We start from the raw sequence: 21,239 nt of genomic DNA, 5'->3' as shown, positions 1-21,239 counted from the left end.
CTGGTCTGCACAGAGTTTCAGAGCAGGAGGCTCAGCCCCTGAGCCGAGCCTTCTGTCTGGCCCATGGGAAGTGGTGGCTGGTCTGAGCACAGAGGCTCAAGGGTGGGAGTGATTTTCTCTGTGGGAAGCAGACTGGTATGTGCTGCCTGGATCCAGAGAAAGGACAGGTGACCAGGTGTGTCTGATTGTAAGGTAGGAGCTGGTGGTTGGGAGGCCAGGCAGTGCCCAGGAGTGTCCCCAATCCCTTAAGAAATCAATGACCAGAGGGTTTCAGTCCACGAGAATTAGTCCTGCTCATTCCTGCAGCTTCTGAGGGGCCTGGGGAGAGTCCTGGTGCTTCCAGAGCCCTCAGAAGTCACTGTAGGAAGCTGAGATCCCAGAAGGGGAGAGGCCTAGCCGAAGAGGAACCTTCTGGAAGGCCCAAACCAGAGGCAGGACCGAGCTCATTTCTCTGCACCATCACGAAACTGGTCACAGGACACAGCCTGAGGCCACTCTGGTGACCTTGACTGGCCATGTTGTTGGGACACACTGAGGCCAGGTCTGAATTCCTGTGTGCGTTCCCACATTGCAGACTCACTCCGTGGGAAGGGAGCTCTTCTTTTCCTTTGTTTTTCTTTTCTTCACTATTTTTCCTTTGCAATCTTTCCTTCTCTTTGATAACCTTTCACAGAGATGAGGTCTTAAAATTGCATATTATTCCTTTTGGAGACTTTAGTTTCCTACATGTGAAAATGCAAAGCTAATTCTTTGCTCTTCTGAGAACAAAGCAGGACGCCAGGGCTGAGGTTGCTAATTCCAGCAGCCGGTTTGCTGGCTCTCAGCTGGGCAGGGATGGGCTGTGGCCTCCGTGTGGCTCCATGGACCCAGCTGCTAAGTCAGTGTCCAATCGGGGAAGTTTACCGGGAACCAAGGTCTGTGTTACCTGGTCCTTGGACCCAGAGCCAGAGTGAGAATCCAACTGAAAGGAGAGCTGGCCTTCGGCAAGAGCTCAGACCTCCTGGGACCCAGTTAAGCCGCTCACTTCTCTGAACTTTGCTGTCCTTACCAGTGAGAGGAAGGTCAGGCTGCTGTCTGCCTGTGAATCAAATGAGAGAATGTATGAGAAACATCTGAGAATTACCCTGAAAAGCCAGACATTGCTATTATTATTCATACTTTGTGAAAATATTACTTTTGTGGATGTGTGGATTTCAGCCCCAAAGGGCTTTTTGGGTTTGTATGCACGCCTACACTAACCTGTCTGCAAACGCAGGAAGCACGAGGCTCGGGTTTGATCCCTGGGTCAGGAAATCCCCCTGGAGGCGGGCATGGCGACCCACTCCTCTTCTTGCCTGGAGAACTCCATGGACAGAGGAGGCTGGCGGGCTACAGGCCACGGGATCGCAGAGAATCAGACACGACTGATCGACTTAGGACACACACTATGGTCTTTTGATGCTTGCCTTTGAGGGAGACTAAGAGAGGTTTCTCGATTTGCACAGGTGTGTGGTCTGGACGGGAGATGACCGAGTTTTCTTCTTCAACCCGACGATGCAGTTGTCTGTCTGGGAGAAGCCGATGGACTTGAGGAACCGCGGGGACCTCAACAGGATCATCGAAGACCCTCCCCACAAGCGCAAGCTGGAGGCAGCAGCAAGTAACTAAGAGATGGGGGGCCCTGGGCACCCACTTTTAGGGGAGTCTAGGCTATACATTCCCTGAGCGTGAGAGGAAAGCACAATTCTCCTGGTTATGCTGGCAGTTGATTTCGAAGGACCTGTGTTCCCTGTTTCAGAATTTAGTCATTAAGTTTTTATGGCACTTTCTACAGAAACATTGATCCTTCCACGGGATCGGCTCTGGCTTTTTCTTTGCATCACACAAAGTTACGAACCCAGAGAAGGTTATCCTTCAGCCACTGGGAGCTTCCTTTCCAGTTCAGATATTGGCCTGCATTTAACCTTTTCTCTTACTTTTAAAAAGTTGTTTTCTATTACAAATTAATGGGTATTGGTTAAGCATTTTAGAAAATGCAAAGCAGTCTCACCATGTAAACTAATCCGTGGTTATCACTTTGATGTACTAGTTTTGTTGCTGGCCAAAATCTTGGCCTTCTCTGCCCACCGAAGCCAAATGAAAAATACAGAGAGAGAGAGAGTTTGGAGGAAATACAAAGGTGGCTTTAATTCTCAACTGGCTGAGAGGGGAAAACAGCACGCTCACACCTCTAGAACTGTTTCCCGCTCCAGGGGGAATCTTGTTGTTCAATCTCTCAGTTGTGTCCAATTCTTTGTGACCCCATGGAATGTAGCATTCCAGGCTTCGCTGTCTTTCAATATCTCCTGAAGTTTGCTCAAACTCATGTCCACTGAGTTGATGATGCCATCACCCATCTCATCCTCTGTTGTCCCCTTCTCCTCCTGCTCTCAATCTTTCCCAGCATCAGTCTTTTCCAATGAGTCAGTCCTTTGCATCATGAGGAGTCTAGGGCCTTATATAAGATGAGGGCTCACAGTCAGGAGTCAGTGATGAGGAACAAAGCTGTTAGGATCTTGATTTCTTCCTCGTGCATTGTTTCAAAGAGAGTCACAGGCTGGTGTCAGCAACCCAGCAATTGAGTCTGTCAGTTCCCTGGCTCTGCAGCCTGCTTTCTGATATGTAACTACAAGGGGAAGGGTGTTGTGAAGGCAAACCCCAGATACAGGATGTATTTAGCCTAGAGTCAAAGGAAATAGGTGTGAAGTGTAGCTCCTGCAGGGTTAAGGGGCAGAAAAGCAAACTTAGTTATAGACTTGCAGAGTTAAATGCAGTTAAAGTAAAAAAACAAAAAACAAAAAAACTAGGGATGTTCTGGCCTACTCACTTTTCTCTTTATCTTCTTTATTCTCAGGAAAAGTCAAAGTCTTTAAGTCCTGTCCCAACTCTTTGAAACCCCATGGACTGTGGCCTGTCAGGCTCCTCTATCCATGAAATTCTCCAGGCCAGAATTCTGGAATAGGTAGCCATTCTCTTCTCCAGGGGACCTTCCCGACCCAAGGTCGAGCCCAGGTCTCCCACATTGCAGCTGGATTCTTTAGTCTGAGTCACAAGGGAAGTTAAAGAAAAAAAAAAAAAAAAACTCATTCCCTTTTTTTTTAACTTTTTACTACAACAGTTTCTTTGCTTTTTTCCCCCATCATTTCATTTTTGCTCCAGATGTTGTATGAATGCCCCTTGAGACTACATGTCATAATTGGTAACACGTAACCTTCTCCATCATGCACCCATTCCAGATCTTTGTAGGAAGTCCATCCACTCTGTTTGAAGGGTGCTTGAATTCACCTGAAGTGCATGTGGAGAAGGGAAAAGATCCTTCCCAGCTGCAGAGGAATCCAATGCGTGACAGAGAGATAGCTGTTCACAAGTTGCCCCAGCAAATCTCGTTTTCCCGAGTCAGAGCAGAACACTTTCATGCGTTCAGAAAGGATCCCTCCAATTAGGTCTTATACATTTTTTATCAGCTGTGTTGGGAAAGGTGCAGTCCCTGAGCATGTGGGTTGAAATAGTCTTGGCTTCACTGAGATCTTGAGATCAGGGTTTTCCCTGATTGACCCACAGAGCTTGGTTGAAAGGCCAGGAAATGGAATCTTGACCCTTGGAATGAGTGTTTGCTTTAGCTTTGGAGTGGTTTACTAGGCTTGCAGTATTTTTGAGTCCATCTCAAGTGATGCTAACACAGATAACAGAGATCAGCCTATACTTTTAGCTGGATCCAAAAGCATTTGAATGGAACTTTAGGAGAAAGAGTCTTAAAAGCTTCCTCAACATTTTGATCAGTGCTAAGGTAAGGGACATGGACAGATTGCTCTTGCAAAGCTGGTAGCAGTCTGCTAAGATGGAGTGATTGATGCCGATAACACTGGCAACTGAAAAAGTACCCCCCACCTAAAAGTTGAGAGTTAAGTCTTATTCAGCAGAAATTTTTAGGACTTCAAGCCGAGGAGACAGCATCTCAAGTGACCTTGAGAGGAGTGTTCTGAGCAGGCCAGGGAGGAGCCAGGTTATATAGATGTTTTACAGCAAAGGTCAGGTAGTCTGAACACCTAAAGAGTGTTGTTAACTGCTCCTCAGCTTGTCTGGGGTTTTCACACCCTGAGTCCCCCTGGGGCTTACTGTGGGGAGCGGCTGTAGGCTGACGGCTGCTACATCCTGGGTGTTCTCGTGGGTACTCTCCTTCCCGAGTGCCCTTGGGCTCCCCGGCTCACACTGGAGGGCTGCCGTCACTGGTGACTGTGGCATCCGTGTTTACTGGTGTGGCAGGGAGTGTTCTCACTACATTCCCCTCCCTCCAGAGCATCAGCTCGAGTCACCTGATTCTGAGAAAGGAATGTTCTAGGTGCACACCTCAGTTTGTAACACCAAGCTGTTCTCAGGGACAGTGAGAACTGGGCGCGTGATTTTGCTTCCTCCTTTGACTGAGGCATCCATTATCTAAAAAGATGCTGAATGAAGGCTTGAACCAAAACCCCTCACACACAGACACCCGGCTTCCAACATCCTCACTCTGGAACAGGAGAGACCGTCACCTCCTGTGGGGTGGTGTCCCGAGAGCTGCCAACCCCTGGAGGACATTCAGGTGCAGTTTGTCACAATGAAACTTATTTGCAAACATGTAGAAGCAAACAATATAGGCAGTCTCCTCGCTCCTTTCTGCTGCTTGCATTCTCAGAGATAATTGGGTGCTGTTTCTTTTATTTCTCCCAAGGCCTGGCAGGGATGAGAAAGGATGGAGCTCATTAGCAGTCAGGACACAGTTGTTCACCTGTTTTTCTGCTCTGGACCAAGTCGAGCCAGGGCTACGAGAGCAGAGAAGGGTGAGCAGGGTCCTCCCCCACCCGGAGCCCTCTGCCCTTTGCAGGCTTCTGAGGTGGAGGACAGTGTTAGAAGATTAACAAGCATGTTAGAAAAGTGAAGAGTTTACTTGAGCAAAAATCGATTCTGATCCCGAAGCCCCAAACCGGAAGAGGCTGGAGCCTGGGAAGGCTGGCCTGGTGCAGGCGCAGAGGCAGAGGAGGGGAATCAGCTACCAGGCTCCAGGGAGGCCCACCTCCTCCCCAGCTGGTCCAGCTCAGCGTCCCCACTGACCAGTAACCCTGAGGCTTTTACTGGCTCAGACGTCTGTCCAATGGCCTCCTTGTATAATTAATTACAACAAGGACCTGAATTATCTGGGTCATAGATCAGGGCTCCATTTCACTCTGCTGGCCTGAATCTCATTTTGCACTTAAAAAGGTGGAGAATGGAGCCTTAAATCTAACAAACACAACGGGAATACCGATCCTTATAGACTTAACACATCAAGGCATTTTGTCTGCCACCATTGTAATGGTGGCCCCTGAACCACTCTATCCAGATAGATGTGTGATTATAAACTTACAAGCAGCTACAAAATGAGCTTTAACCTTACTTACTCTTATTAAAAGAGGAAGAGCTGCCTTAAGCAGTCTTAAAGTCTTTAACCTGAATCTTAAAGATATGCAAATAACCTCAGTTCTCAACTTCCGGTTGCAGAGCAAGAATTGACATTTAAATGGATAGCTTCTAATTTCCTAAGATCCACTCACTGAAATTATTCTGTTTGCAGCAAAACAGGACAGGGAGTATTTCTGGAAGACTAATTAGTAATGAGCAGACAGAGTTGATGACCTCAGGCCACGAGCAAGGTGAATTTTTCCCTGGCTGGTCACTTGTCATGACTCATCTAACGTTCTGACCCTAATTATTTTAAGAATCAGCTCTCGGGAAGATTGTTCTTGGTATAGAATTTTGTTTTTCACATTGTGTTGGAGTATGAGTCATTATAGATTTGAATATGTAAAACCTGTTTCTTGTCTGAAATTGAACCATTAAGCATTCTGATTGATATTCATTATTTTTCAAGAGGCAAATAGAATTTGACAAAATATCTGCCACATTTAGGGTGTCCCTGGTGGTTCAACTGGTGAAGAATCCACCTGCAATGCGGGAGACCTGGGTTCGATCCCTGGTTGGGAAGATCCCCTGGAGAAGGGAACGGCTACCCACTCCAGTATTCTGGCCTGGAGAATTCCATGGACTGTATAGTCCACGGGATCACAAAGATTCAGACATGACTGAGTGACTTTCACTTTCACACCTTCACTTTCTGCCACATTTAACTGCAGTGGGTTTGGAGGGGTGTGTGTGTGTGTGTGTGTGTGTGTGTGTGTATTTTGTGTGTGTACTAGGAATATCAGCATGGAAGGAGGAGTCAATATTGTCAGGCAACTATGGGAAAAGTGTGCAGAACTGCCAGAAGGGCTAAGCCCTTCAACAGATAAAGAAAGGGTCCCCTTTTCTCCATTCTGTTTTCCTTGCTGAGAGGTTTAGCTGAAGGCCTGAATTATTTCCTAATCATCCTATAGTGCATCCAGACTTTTATGTTTCTAGCAGACAGGCTGTTAGTTGGGAATAATGCCTGTTGAACTGTGAAGTGAGAAGCAGAAGCCTTCACCCCACGTCCACTCCGTGTCCTGACATTTGGGGCTGCTACAGGCTCTTCCTGGGTGAGGAGGCCCCACTCACATTTGTTTCCCCACCAGCTTCAGCATTTCTCAAATCTCTTAGAGGCTCAGTTCTGCCAACTGTGTTTACCTGCAGCACCGAAGACCTCTCTTCAGGGCAATGGGGAGTGCAGACTGAAGTGAAATGAAAAGTCGTGAGTTACGTTTTATTTGGGGACCTCACTGAGGACTGCAGCCAGGGAGAGAGCCTCTCAGATCACTCTGAGGAGCTGCTCCGAAAGGTGTTGACTTTAAAAAAAAAAAAAAGTGCAATGTGAGAGTTGTGAGTCAAGTGTTATTTGAGGTGAAATGAAGACTGCAGCCTGGGAGACAGCATCTTGGGCAGCTCTGAGAGACAGCTCCGAAAAGTCAGGGGGCAGGTCAGTGTAAACGTGGTTTTGGTGAAGGGGGAGTGCATGCAAATCAAGCACATATTTTTGCAGAGATTTCTACTAGCCTCATGAGGGTTACTGCTAGTCCCAAGGAGCAGTCATCACCATGAAGGATTTAGTGCTTTTATAGGTATGAGGAGATACAAGAACCGGGCTCATAAAATCAGCCCCTGAAAATATCTAACTCCCTGAAAACCTGTCCTGCCAGTTTCTCCGAAGCATGAGGGCCTTGCTCCTGCTCTTCACGCTGAGCTCCTTCCGGGGCGTGTTGAAGGTCGGCAGCTCCAGCAGCACCTGATTTAATCCTTGGAGAGGCGGACAGCAGGTGCCAGTCTGTGGGTGGCCGAGGTAAGGGAGGAGCCCGGGTATACAGGGGTTTTTGCTGAGAAAAAAATTTTAATTGAATCCAAAAGATTACAGCTAATCTCAAAAAAACAGACATCTCAAGTAAACGGTGTTAGTGCTTTTCTGTGTGCGGGAAGGTGCTGGGGTCAGACCCACTGACATCACTCCTGAGATGTGCACCTTCACGGTCTAGGGCCGGTGTCCTGCTTTTCTCCTTCCTGAAGTCCCCTCAAGGCTCAGCATCAGGGCTGTGACTGATGGCTTGTTAGCAGGCAGCGTTCTTTGTTCACTGAAATGGCAGGTGACCTCTTTAGGTTCACAGTAGAAATGTTCTGGCCTTCTGGCCCCTGCTGCCTCATCACCGACCCCATTCAGGATGGGATCCTGTCCCTTCTGCTGGGAGCTTGGTGCAGGCTGGGAGGATGTACCAGAGGGTGGTCAGATAAGATTTCTGTGAGTCTGTCCTTTAGGGTGGGGAGGCAGACAGGGCGGAGGACGACCTCTCAGCCTCTCTCCCCTGCCTTCTATCTCCTGTGGGCACCTCCCAGTGGCTAAGTAGGACAGGATGCTGGTGTGGGGTGGGGCGGGGCGCCTGCCTAGGCCGAAGGGGAAGAGCGCCCTGGGGGGACGGGACTTCTTTGTTCCTCCAAGCCTGCCACCGCCCCAGGAGCTGGGCACCATCCATATTGGCCCCCTCTTGCTGCTGTAACAGACGATCACAAGTTTGGTAGATAAACCAACACGAACTTGCTGCTTTCCAGTCCTGGAGGTCAGAAGCTCAACTGAAGTCTCACTGGTGGGTCTGAGCTGTTTCTTTCTGGGGGATCTAGGGCAGAACTCACTTCCTGTGTCTTCCAACTCCAAGAATCATCTGGTTTCTGCGGCCCCGGGGCTGGTTAGGAGCCTTCATCCCTGCCATGCAACCTAAGACATTCACAGTGGCTCAGCTGGTGAAGAACCCATCTGCAATGTGGGAGACCTGGGTTTGATCCCTGAGTTGTGAAGATCTGCTGGAGAAGGGATAGGCTACCCACTGCAGTATTCTTGGGCTTCCCTTGTGACTCAGCTGGTAAAGAATCCACCTGCTATGTGAGAGACCTGGGTTTGATCCCTGGGGTGGGAAGATCCCCTGGAGAAGGGAAAGGCTACCCACTCCAGTACTGTGGCCTGCAGAATCCTGTGGAATGTATGGTCACAAAGAGTTGTACACGACTGAGCGACTTTCACTTTCACTTTCTTTTCCAGGGTTTGGGTGTGGACATCTTTGGAGGCCATTGGTTTGCAATCCTCTGTCTTTATACCTATTTTGACAGTAGAGGGAATTAAAGAAAGCAGATCAATTGGCCTGCTCAAGGTCACATTTCTATTGAGTGGGGGACCAGGGATTTGCACCCTGGAGGCTCTGACTCCAGATCCAAGGAGGGCCAGCATGGCCAGATGTCTAATGCGCCTTAGATAAAAAGGGGCTTCTGGAAAGCATTTTGCTTCCTGCTTGACACAGAAAAGTTGCGTGCGGGGAACCAGGCACTTCCACCCTACTTTGTCCCGACCCATGATAGACCTGGCAGGATGTCACTTGGCTTCAATTGCTCGGTAAACATTTCAGCCGTTTATATTCAAGGCAGATGTACACTGATGATGACTTTCATTTCACAAAGAAGGGCATGAAACCATGCCTGTGAGTAAACACAGCTGTGACCTGTGAAAGGGTCGCTTTCCTGAGTGCTGTTTGCTCAGCAACAATGCATTGCTCTCACGTCACAGGGGGCCAGGTGGCCGCTGCTCGGCAAGACCTGGGACCGCTGACAATGCAGATGCTGGGTGTTCCCCAGAGTCAAGGAAGAGCATCACCGCTCATCCATAAGGACTCTGGTGGGCGAGAAGGGCTCGTCCCATGCAGGTCACCTGGCCCCTCTTTGGGAGGAACCCCGGCCATCACCTGCCCCATGCTCCATCCACACCCTGGCACAAACTGGTGGCCCCGCCCGTGCCTTCTCTGTGCAAAGAATGAGCCAAACTTCTTGTTTGGTTAACACCAAACAGGATTGTCAGATTGGCACCCGCTCTGATCAGTCCTTGTAGCAGGACCTGGCGTAAAGCAGGTAAGTGTAGACAGGTCATCCCTGCAGAGAATCCCTCACTGACAGAATTTACCAGGTACCCTGTGATGCAAAGATGCGCACAATAAAGGACAGAAATGGTGTGGACCTGACAGAAGCAGAAGATGTTAAGAAGAGGTGGCAAGAATACACAGAAGAACTGTACAAAAATGATCCTCACGACTCAGATAATAACGATGGTGTGATCACTCACCTAGAGCCAGACATCCTGGAGTTCGAAGTCAAGTGGGCCTTAGGAAGCAACACTATGAACAAAGCTAGTGGAGGTGATGGAATTCCAGCTGAGCTCTTTCAAATCCTAAAAGATGATGCTGTGGAAGTACTGCACTCAATACACCAGTAAATTTGGAAAACTCAGCAGTGGCCACAGGACTGGAAAAGGTCCGTTTTCATTTCAATCCCAAAGAAAGGCAATGCCAAAGAATGTCCAAACTACCACACAATTGTACTCATCTCACACGCTAGCAAAGTAATGCTCAAAATTCTCCAAGCCAGGCTTCAATAGTACGTGAACCATGAACTTCCAGTTGTTCAAGCTGGATCTAGAAAAGGTAGAGGAACCAGAGACCAAATTGCCAACGTTGGTTGGATCATTGAAAAAGCAAAGGAGTTTCAGAAAAGCATCTACTTCTGCTTTATTGACTATGCCAAAGCTTTTGACTGTATGGATCACAACAAACTGTGGAAAGTTCTGAAAGAGATGGAAATACCAGACCACCTGACCTGCCTCCTGAGAAATCTGTATTTCTCAGTTAGAACTGGACATGGAACAACAGACTGGTTCCAAATCAGGAAAGGAGTACGTCAAGACTGTATATTGTCACCCTGCTTATTTAACTCATATGCAGAGTACATCATGAGAAATGCTGGGCTGGATGAAGCACAAGCTGGAATCAAGATTGCTGGGAGAAATATCAATAACCTCAGATATGCAGATGACACCATCCTTATGGCAGGAATGAAGAAGAACTAAAGAGCCTCTTGATGAAAGCTAACGAGAAAAGTGAAAAAGTTGGCTTAAAACTCAACATTCAGAAAACTAAGATCACAGCGTCTGATCCCATTACTTCATGGCAAATAGATGGGGAAACAATGGAAACAGTGACAGACTTTATTTTCTTGGGCTCCAAAATCACTACAGATAGTGATTGCAGCCATGAAATTAAAAGACGCTTGCTCCTTGGAAGAAAAGTTGTGACCAATGTAGGCAGCAGAAACATTACTTTGCCAACAAAGGTCCATCTACTCAAAGCTATGGTTTTTCTAGTAGTCATGTATGGATGGAGAGAAGGCAATGGCAACCCACTCCAGTGCTCTTGCCTGGAAACTCCCATGGATGGAGGAACCTGGTGGGCTGCAGTCCATGGGGTCATTAAGAGTCAGACACGACTGAGCAACTTCACTTTCATTTTTCACTTTCATGCACTGGAGAAGGAAATGGCAACCCACTCCAGTGTTCTTGCCTGGAGAACCCTAAGGATGGGGGAGCCTGGTGGGCTACTGTCTATTGGGTCGCACAAAGTCAGACATGACTGAAGCGACTTAGCAGCAGCAGCAACAGCATGTGTGGTTGTGAGAGTTGGACTGTAAAGAAAGCTGAGTGTCGAAGCACTGGTGCTTTTGAACTGTGGTGTTGGAGAAGACTCTTGAGAGTCCCTTGGACTGAAAGGAGATCCAACCAGTTCACCCTAAAGGAAATCAGTCCTGAATATTCACTGGAAGGACTGATGCTGAAGCTGAAACTCTAATACTTTGGCCACCTGATGCGAAGAGCTGACTCATTGGAAAAGACCCTGATGCTGGGGAAGATTGAAGGTGGGAGGAGAAGGGGACGACAGAGGATGAGATGGTTGGATGGCATCACCAACTCGATGGACATGAGTTTGAGTAAACTCCGGGAATTGGTGATGGACAGGGAGGCCTGGGGTGCTGCAGTCCATGGGGTTTCAAAGAGTCGGACATGACTGAGCGACTGAACTGAACTGAACTGTGATGGGAAGGAAGGTTCCGGAGCCCGCGTGCAGCCACCACATCTGTAATGACGCTGTGTAAGCTCCCACCTTCAGTTTGCTGGGTGAGCAGGGCCAAGGCTTGTTCAGGTTTCTAGATGCCCCTGAATCAGTACCGATAAAGGGGTCATGTCCTATCTCTGCCTTCGAGGCCCAGGACATAGGAGAGACCAGAATAGCACTTTTCAAAGCAGTTTCCCTCAGAAACTAGTGCTTCCCACTTCCCTGCCCACCTGGGCCTGCATGAGGGCAGCCGTTGTAAGGGGATGGAAGACATGCTTCTCGCAGCCTGAGAAGACCTCTGACTACCTGCCTCAACTTCCCTGTACACTCAGCACCTTTTCAAAAATGGACGTGCCCTTCCTTGTCCGTTAAATGCACAAGGCAATGTATTGTGAAGGCAGGTAGATCTTTGTGGGTATGCATATTTTTAATAGAACGGCTGAGGAGTTGACCTACTGCACTTTCCGCTTCTCATCACTATGGGTATCTTTTTGGCAACCCTTCATATTCTGAGGGCTTCCCAGGTGGCACCAGTGGTAAAGAATCCTCCTGCAATGGAAGAGAGCCACGTTCACTCCCTGGGTTGAGAAGATCCCTGGAGGAGGGCATGGCAACCCACTCCAGTACCCTTGCCTGGAGAATCCAACGGACAGAGGAGCCTGGTGGGCTGCAGCCCCTGGGGTTGCAGAGTCAGACACAAGTGAAGCCACTTAGCACGTGTGCACACACGTGTTCTGAGCCCCTCCCTTCGCATCCCTCCCCACCTTGACTAGACTCTGACATCTCCACCAGGTCTTTCCAGCTGGTGGACTTCCAGGTCATTGGTTTTTCATGCCCACACAGGATACTGATAAGAATACCTTCGTTCACATATATTTATCTCAGGAGCATTTATGAGTACTTTCATTGCATAAATTCATATTATTGGAATTACCAGATCGAAAGGTACATGCATTTTACATTGTGACAGATATTGCTAAATCTTCCTCCAAAAAGATGGACCAGTTCACACGCCCGCTAATAGATTCTGCTACTCTCATGAGCACTGTGGATCATCCAACCTTAAGCTTTTAAAACCATTCATTGTGTCCATTGGCATTTCTGTAATTATGAGAGAAATTGAACATTTCGACTGGTTGATTGGCCATTTGTTTTGTTGTGTATTCTTATGAAGTGTGTGTTGTCTCTCTCATTGAATTATGTGATGGGGGGGGAGGACACAGAGGTGTGTGTGGGGAGAGAGTGTGGGTGAGACGGAGCGAGCCCCTCCCCTCCTGTTAGCTTTGCTCTCACGAGGGTCTTTCTCTAGACTACTGGTTCTCAACAGGGCTGGGGAATGGGGCGCTCTGTCCCCTGGAGGACTTTGGGTGATTTCTGGAGACTTGTGGTTGTCAGTACTGGCAGGGGTACCAGGCATCCAGGGATAGAGACCAGGGATGCCACTCAGCCCCTAAGGTGCGCAGGACGCCCTGTCCTCCAGCCCACGTGTCCCTGGTGTCAGGGCCTGGGGGGCCCTGCTCTGGGCTCGGGGTCCCGCCGAGGGAGTCTCCTGGGTCCCCTGACTGTGCTGCGCTGGGCAGCGCAGGGTCTGGCATGGACAGGCTGTTGGTGGGAAGAGGCCACCAGAACCCAGAGGCTGGGTGGACCGGGCTCGCTGGGCACCTCTAGGGCGTGACTCACATCTCTTCTCATCTTGCCTCAGCCCCGCACCATGCCCTGAGAGCCAGCCGGAGAATGGACGGGGCTGGAGCTGGAGGCATTGTTGGGGTTGCAGACAGTGCGCATGGACACCTGTTGGGTTTTATGAAAAGAAAAGCAGTGGAGGGCTTCTCCGCCAAGGATATTCATACTTTCCCCATAAACGTCACGTTCATTATGAGCTCGTTACAGAGCCTCCCCAGGAAGGACGTGGGTTCGAGCCTCACGGTGCGGGCGGCGGTGGCCCAGCCCTGCCCCTGGGCCCGCTGGGGACGTGCTTCCGAGAAAGTGGCTTCCAGGGACGACAGACACAGAATGAAAAGCAGGCGAGCAGGCAGTTGTGATGCCAGGAGCGTCTGGGCATCGTTCAGCCTGTCAGGACCGAAATAATAACACTCTGGAACCATCTTTATACTCATTTTTCCTCTTTCCTTTTGGAGACAAATATGAAACACCCAAGCACCTTTTTACTTTTTCATTCCGAAAGCTCATCAAACATTTACAGGGCCAGCCTCTTCAGGGTGTAAGGAAGGGACCTGACTTCAAAATCAATCTGGCTCTTAGAAAGGAGACACGTAGGCAGCAGCGGTCTGCGGCCGTGTGCAGAGAACCCGGGTCCTTCACTGCAGGAGTCAAAGGGGGAGCCTGGGTCTGTGGTTCAAGCACAGGGGCACGGAGGCAGCTTGGACAGAAGGGCTGGTCCAGGCCCGCGTCCTGCGAGGGGTGGGGTCAACTGGACACACCCCCTCACCCACCCTTCTGGAGGGTCTGGCAGTCTCTCCACGGCCATCAGCTAGAGATGACTTTTCTGTGCACAAAAGCAGCACAGATTTCTCTCCTGCTGAAATATAGAAGGAGTACACCCGCTAGTATAGTTATAGGACAGAGGTCCCTCTTTAAGGGAAACCCGCTAGTATAGTTATTATAGTTATAGGATGGAGGTCCCTCTTTAAGGGAAACCCACTAGTATAGTTATATAGTTATAGGACGGAGGTCCATCTTTAAGGGAAACCCGCTAGTATAGTTATTATAGTTATAGGATGGAGGTCCCTCTTTAAGGGAAACCCACTAGTATAGTTATATAGTTATAGGACGGAGGTCCATCTTTAAGGGAAACCCGCTAGTATAGTTATATAGTTATAGGACAAAGGTCCATTTTTAAGAGAAACCCGCTAGTATAGTCATTATAGTTATAGGACGGAGGTCCCTCTTTAAGGGAAACCTGCTAGTATAGTTACAGGATTGAGTTCCAGCTTTAAGAGAAACCCACTAGTATAGTTAGAAGACTGAGGTCCATCATTAAGGGAAATCTGTTTTCCTAATTTCAAGCTGAGTCTGCTGGAAGTGGTGCCTCCGGTGGCTTGCCAAAGCCATGAGCTCCGTATTGACCGTGCGAACCTGACTTTCTTTCAGCCGAGCCCAGCGATGGATCGAGTTCTGAAGATGGCAGGGAAGACCCAGATGTGAAAACCAAGAGGAATCGGTAGGTGGCCACATCCTTCCCTGTGCGTCTTTCCTTGAGAAAGGAAAGGATCATTTTGACTCTGTTGACTGAGCCAGGAATGGGTCCAACCCCAAACAAGAGGGTGGGGGTCCCAGCCACTCTGGAGGCCCCACATCTGCAGTGAACGGTGCCTCCTTCCCCACCCTCCCTGGGGCCATGCTCAGCCCTGGCCTTGCTTCCAGGGCCCTGAGGAGTGGACGGAGCCATCAAGGTCCTGCGTGGGGCTGGGTGAGGGGTGGGCTGGGGGTCCTGCAGCTCTGGGTCAGAGGTCCGGCTCTGTGGCTGGCTGGCATCGTGACTTTGGGCAAAGTAACTCCACCAGGTCTCCATTCAGTAACGCCATTCAGGTTGATTCTCAACTCAAATCAGACGTGTCATCAGTGAGGCAGCTGACACCTGGGTGAGGACGGATGGCTTGCAGTGGCTGCCGGAGAACATGTTCTCCACCCAAGTTTTCCTGTTACGACCTGTTGCAGGCACAGCACAGAAGGGAGGAAGTCAGCCTCCCTTCAAGCCAGGGGCAGCTGTTCCCGCTTTGGCCATCCTGGAAGACCGGTCTATGGCCCTTCCCTACTCACTTCCAGGCAAAGGAGTAAAATTCGAGGTCTATGAGTCTGAGTTCCTGGAAAGGCAGGTGGATGAAAGGCACGGGGCAGGGAGGATGAGGGGTGTTGAAAGGGACCCGCAAGACCACTTCCTGAGCAGACGTGGTGCCGATGACCGCAGAATGGCCCGCGTCCCACCCAGTGGCACACCCAGTCCTGTTCCGGGGGTCCAGGCACCCGCTCCCATCAGGGGACACCCCAGGCCAGCGGCAGGAGTCCCAGAGCAGCTGTCAGGGAGCTTGACTATGTGTATCTTCTCTTTTAAAACGTGCCCTGGATGAGGTCAGGCTTTTGCAACAACATATGTGTTCAGCAGTGAAGGGAAACGCAGTCTCGACCTGGAAGCGGTGCCGGTTCTCTCCTCTTCTGTCCTTGCCCTGTGGCTTCCTGGGGAAGGACAGTGGGAGAGGGAGGCAGAGAGGACGCCCCCGTCGGGGAGGAGGGCTGGCAGCAGGGTTCAGGGGTCAGGGGTCAGGGCTGGACTCTCTGATGGCTGCCACAAACCTATGCAACCAGGGCTTCCCTGGCGACTCAGTGGAGAGAAACTGTCACGCAGAGACAGACATGGGTTCAATCCCTGGATTGGGAAGATCCCCTGGAGAAGGAAGTGGCAACCTGCCCCAGTATTCTTGCCTGGAGAATCCCCCTGGACAGAGGAGCCTTGTGGGCTACAGTCCATGGGGTCGCAGCGTTGGACACGACTGGGTGGCTAAATAACAAAGGGCCCCTGTCCCTTTTGTTGCACTGTCTTTGGCCTTCCCCACTAGCACCCCTCACAAATGATTTTGCTGACCAGGTGCAGGCTAATGTCACTTTAACCGATGCCAAGCAGATGCCACAGCAGTTTCTGAGAACAGTCCAGGGCAGGGTAAGCAGTGTCCTCCCCCAGTCCTGGGGGCAGTCTGGGTGGGAGGCAGGGCCTCCTTCTCCAGCTGATGGAAATCGGGGGCTGCAGCTTGGCCAGTCTCTCTGTGGCGCTGGGGCAAGTCTGACCCCACCCACCCCACAGGCCTCTGTGTTCTTGGGCCCCCAAATCCTGTCCTTACACAGTCACTTTTGGGGTGACAGAGGCCACAGAGGATGGACACCAAGCACCTTTGCTGGCGTCAAGGGCTCCAGGGACAGGAAGCAAGCTGTGATCACTTTATTGTTGTGCTTAGACCCTGCAGCAGCTGCGTCCATCTCTGCGATCTTGAATAAATGTGTATAATTTTAAAAACAAGACAAGCTTACTGAGGCACAAGAGAAATAGCAATCTAGCCATTATGGGATGTTTTTAAACTTTTGCAGGAGGGAGGACTCACTGAGCTCCAGGGAACTGGGCAGTCCTCCTACATTGTCCAGTTCACTTCATTTGTCTATGGGACTGCCCCCAAATTCTGCACACTTGGCTTTTAAGTAACGTCAAAGCGTTCATCTCAGTTTTCATCAGTGACTTCTTCCATGAGTGAGCACTGACTCTGAAGCCATCAACAGGGGTTTTCATGGAGTTTTGGCCACCGTGGGTCTTCAGGCCCTCTTGGCCCACAGGTTCCATGTGTGAGGGCAGCGCCCAGACACCTGCTCCCGCCACAGTTCAGGGCTCACTCCCAGGTCACTCTGCTCTGTTCTGCCTCTGAGATTTGGGAGGGAAAGCCTTCAGTGGATGTGCTGGGTTGGTTTCAGGATCTGAAATGTTCTGGGAGTCCCGATCCTTCACTTCTGGGCCACTTTACAAAAACTGTGCTCACTCTGGGGGAAGTTTCGCCCTTGTGGGGCTTTTTCTGAAGCTCCCTCCCCACCGGGCCTGCTCCGTGGCTCAGAGCTCATCACCCTCGGGGGCTGACACCAGCATCATCTTGGCCTCTTTGTCTCTTTGGGGAAGGTCATTGCCAGTAAGCCCAAGGACTCCTCAAGCGTCTGTCTGCTTTTGTGCATTTTTATTTAGTAGATGCTGGCCTAACCAGTAAGAGCCCAGGCTCCAGAGAACCTGCCGGAATCAGCCCATTTGCCCTCCCCTGTTGTACGTGTGACGTAATTTCTCTCATCAAAATGTTCCTGCCAAGTATGACTCCAGCTGCCATATCCTGGCCTCTAAAGGATGAGGCAGGGTTTGAAGGCTGCTCCGTGCTCCATGCATCCTGGCCCCATTCATATACATTTCGGACATTCTTATGCAAATGGGATTAAATCAGCTGTGTCTATAATTCAGATCCAAATGATAGTTTTCCTAACATTCCCTGGGAAGAGAAATACGTCACAGTGACAAGCTTTCAAATTACCCCAATATTTTCAGCTACCGGTGAGTGCCGTTTCAGACGGCTTGTTATTTACTGTTTAATGGGATGTGTTTGTGATGCACAATTGTGCGCCTTCCCTGGGACCGGAAAATTGATTGTTTGCATCTCCCCATTGTGTGCAGTGCCCAGGGGTTCTGCTGGTTTCCCACGTGAAAGTTTTTTTATCGTTCAGACCTGTTTTTCAAATGCACTATTTAAAGAACTTAGAATTTATTTCAAATAATTATTATTTGAAGGATTCAGCCAAAGTATGTCGTTTGGTTTAAAAACTAGAGTGAGATTATCCACAAAACATGTTAGAAAAGAAATTGCCAGTGGTATGCAGGTCTTCCAGCCCCTTCTCCATGTGCCGGGTTTTGCCAGTTGCTGAGCCAAGGGACTCCTGCTAAATTAATGGCTTTCCATAGCAGGACAGGGTGAAATTGCTCTTCTGAGTTTTCAAATATCGTTGGCCCCACAGCTTTGGAAATTTATTTATGTTTTTATGCCATTTGGTATAGAAATCTTTTATTATAAGTGACCAAAAGAAATCTCTTGGCTTGAAACATTGTTTTTTTTTTTTTTTCTTTTTTTAAAATATTTATCTATTTATGTGTCGTTGGCTGTGCTGGATCTTTACGGCTGCACACGGCTTTTTCTGCTTGCAGCTAGTAGGGCTCCTCTCCAGCTGCGATGCGGGCTTTTCATTGCAGGGCTGCTCGTCTTGTGGAGCGCAGGCTCTAGGCACACGGGCTGCAGAAGTTGCAGCTCCCAGACTCTAGAGCAAGGTTCTGGAACTGGTGCGCAGGCTTAGCTGTTCCTCTGCATGAGAGATCTTCCCAGACCAGGGATTGAACCCGAGCCTTCTGCACTTTCAGACAAATTCTTAACCTCTGGACCACCTGGGAATCCCAGAACATTGTTTATTGCAGTAGTTTGTAAACTTTGAGGACACAGAGTTGATGGCCATGGAGGTAAGAAGCAAAGTTGACCTTGTAGAGTAAAACCTTAACATCAAACAGGCGCTTCCGTGGGGTCATCTACAGCCGTACCTGGAGACTGAGGAGTGAGAAATTAGCAAGAAGTGCTCTTGGGGTCATTTTTCTCTGTTCCCCAAATATACCCTCCATTATGCTCCTCTTCACAAACCAAGATGGTCAAGGCACATCCAAAGCATGTACCCTGGACCGAGCTGTGATTCTGCATCCTATCCTGGGTCAGAGAGCCTCCGTCTAGGATGAAAGAAGCAAGACCATCACCCAAAAGACAGGACAAGACAAAATGATTTAGTGTCTGGAGGGTTCACAGCCACTACCCCTGAGTCTGTCCCCAAATCAAGTCCACACCTAGGGAGAGTCAACTGCACGAGAGAAAAGGAAATACTCTTTTTACACTCAACAGCTGCCCCTGCTCCACCCCAGTGCAAGGGTGACGGTCAGCGAGTGTGGGCAGGGAGGAGGAGCCAGCGTGCTGAACCGTGTCTTTGTACGAACCATGAGTTGAGCCCTTTCACTTCCATATACATGGGTTTCCAGAATCCCAGAAAAATTAGCTACTGAGAACGTGCAACCTTGGCTTCTCTGCAGTGCTATAAGGTAGTGCTAGAAAATACGTAACTCCAAATTAAGATTGCTATAAAATTATATCTTTAAAGAATCCAAGAAAATAAGAGAATGAGCTACACTCCAATGCGAGTGTGGAGTCTGGTTTTCTTCAGAAGATGGGATACTGTGCATCTCTTTGTGGCCTCAGACATGCACAGGAAACGAATTCATATCCACTTACCTACCCTGACCTACCTGTAATGCAGGAGACCCAGGCTTGACCCGTGGGTCTGGAAGATCCCCTGGAGAAGGGCATGGATACCCACTCCAGTATTCTTGCCTGAAGAATCCTAATGGCAGAGGAGCCTGGCGGGCTGCAGTCCATGGGGTCACAGAGTCGGACACAACTGAGCACACGCGCATCTCAAGCTCCTACTTTGTACACAGTTCATGAGTTTAGTCGACCAGTTGCTTCTCAATAGACCCCTGCAGTTTTGTGACTAGTCTGTGCCCTGTGTCTTTAGGGCCTCCTACCTGGGCTGAGGACATTCCACGGATGCCTGGCTATGAGAAGATTGTGTGCACATAGGTCATTTGTCACGAGATTTTAGTTTGTCCTTTCAGATTGAAGCATCAATATTCCCTGGCATTTATTTTCTCCCCAAAAAGGATTATGAAACTTGTGGATTTCTGAGAGGGAGACCAGATGCCAGCATAAATCCTGAGACCAATCCATCACCCTCTCACTTACTACAGCAGGTGTCGTTTCTTGGAGCTTGAGTGAATGGGTCAAGTTCTCCTCCCAGTCTCTATAAAGCTTTTCACCCACATGGGGGTAAAACTGAAATCTGACCACCAGGAGACCACTCTGGAATCAGTCCTAATGGATCCCTTGACCTTGGGGCTTCTTCACTGGTCCTTTATCAGATCTCTCAGCCTGCCTCTCACTCCCTTTGACCCTGGTGTTCAGTAAGCACTTGTCCTTCAGTGCTTGTCACGAATTCCCCTGTAGCAGACACGACGAGAGCGGCAGGATGTTTTCAGGGCCCTTGCTTGCTGGCAGCAGACGCGTGGCTCTGAGATGAAGTCAGGGTCTGTCTTTGCTTGTGTGGGTGGGGGAGAGGGGGGGTTGGCTGTTGTAGAATCTTCTTCTTCGGGGGCTCCATTCAGCAGTCGAGAGCACGCCCACATGGTCTTGGAGGAGAAACTGTACAGTCATCTAGGAGAGTCTTTCTTCTTGTCTCCCACGAGGAAGAATGTACTTCCCCTCTTTATGGCAATTCATAGTTTGAAAGAAAAGAAAGTGAAGTCGCACAGTCATGTCCAACTCTTTGCGACCCCATGTTCTGTAGCTCTCCAGGCTCCTCTGTCCATGGGATTCTCCAGGCAAGAGTACTGAGTGGATTGCCATTTCCTTCTCCAGGAGATCGTCCCGACCCAGGGATCGAACCCAGTTCTCCCGCATTGTAGGCAGACACTTTACCATCTGAGCCACCAAGGAAGTCACTTAAATTATAAATTCATCGTTTAGTTCTGTCCAAGCTTGTGATGCCTCCTACTGGAACATGTGCTCAGCCTCACAAGGCAAGGTAGAGGTGGGGATGGCCTTTGCTGCTGCAGTGATAGGAAGGAGGCAGGGTGTCTGGACCTGAAGAGGCTGGGGCACACGGGAGACGTGCTGTCAGTGCCGGGAGGGGCTGGAGAGACACGGGAGCGGAGGGGAAAGGCAACCTGCGCAGTCAGGAGGCCCGGCTGCCACGATTCCTACTAAAGCAAACATCCTGAGATCATGGGAGGGGCTGGTCCGTGGCCCTGAGTCCATCCAGCTGTCAGACACGTGCTGGGAAAGGCCCAACACAGAGCAAGTGGCCCCAAACACCCAATGAAGAAGACAGTTTATTTGCCCATTTTTAACTTTTTTACTATGGAAAAGTTCTTCATAACAAATAGAACAGTATATTTAACTCTCCCATATACATACTTCCCAGTTTCAACAACTATATCAAGGTCAGTGTTGTTCATCTTTAGTTCTCCTTACCCCTCAACTCGGAATATTTTGAAGCAAACCCCAGCTATCGTATAAATTTTATTTGTAAATATATCAGGACACGTGACTAAACTATAAGGACTTTTTAAAGGCAATCATAGTCACTCACACCTAAAAAATAAATGACAAATATCACCAAACAACTTACTGTGGTCAAATAGCTTCTCAGGTA

At 49.4% G+C, this 21,239-nt stretch overlaps 1 protein-coding gene across 1 annotated transcript in view; it reads left to right on the top strand.

The window, feature by feature from the left end:
* The window catches only part of TCERG1L (transcription elongation regulator 1 like), a 197,146-nt gene that overhangs the window by 144,244 nt on the left and 31,663 nt on the right, over nt 1–21,239 (top strand). Inside the window, exons 7-8 of the mRNA XM_061163193.1 lie at nt 1,485–1,639; nt 14,523–14,592. Coding sequence (XP_061019176.1) covers nt 1,485–1,639; nt 14,523–14,592 — 225 coding nt within the window. The remainder of the gene's footprint in view (nt 1–1,484; nt 1,640–14,522; nt 14,593–21,239) is intronic.

Source organism: Dama dama, chromosome 15, assembly GCF_033118175.1.
Source record: "Dama dama isolate Ldn47 chromosome 15, ASM3311817v1, whole genome shotgun sequence".
Classification (NCBI taxonomy): domain Eukaryota; kingdom Metazoa; phylum Chordata; class Mammalia; order Artiodactyla; family Cervidae; genus Dama; species Dama dama.
Note: the sequence above shows the minus strand (reverse complement) of the source record. Positions and strands in the feature narration are given on the sequence as shown.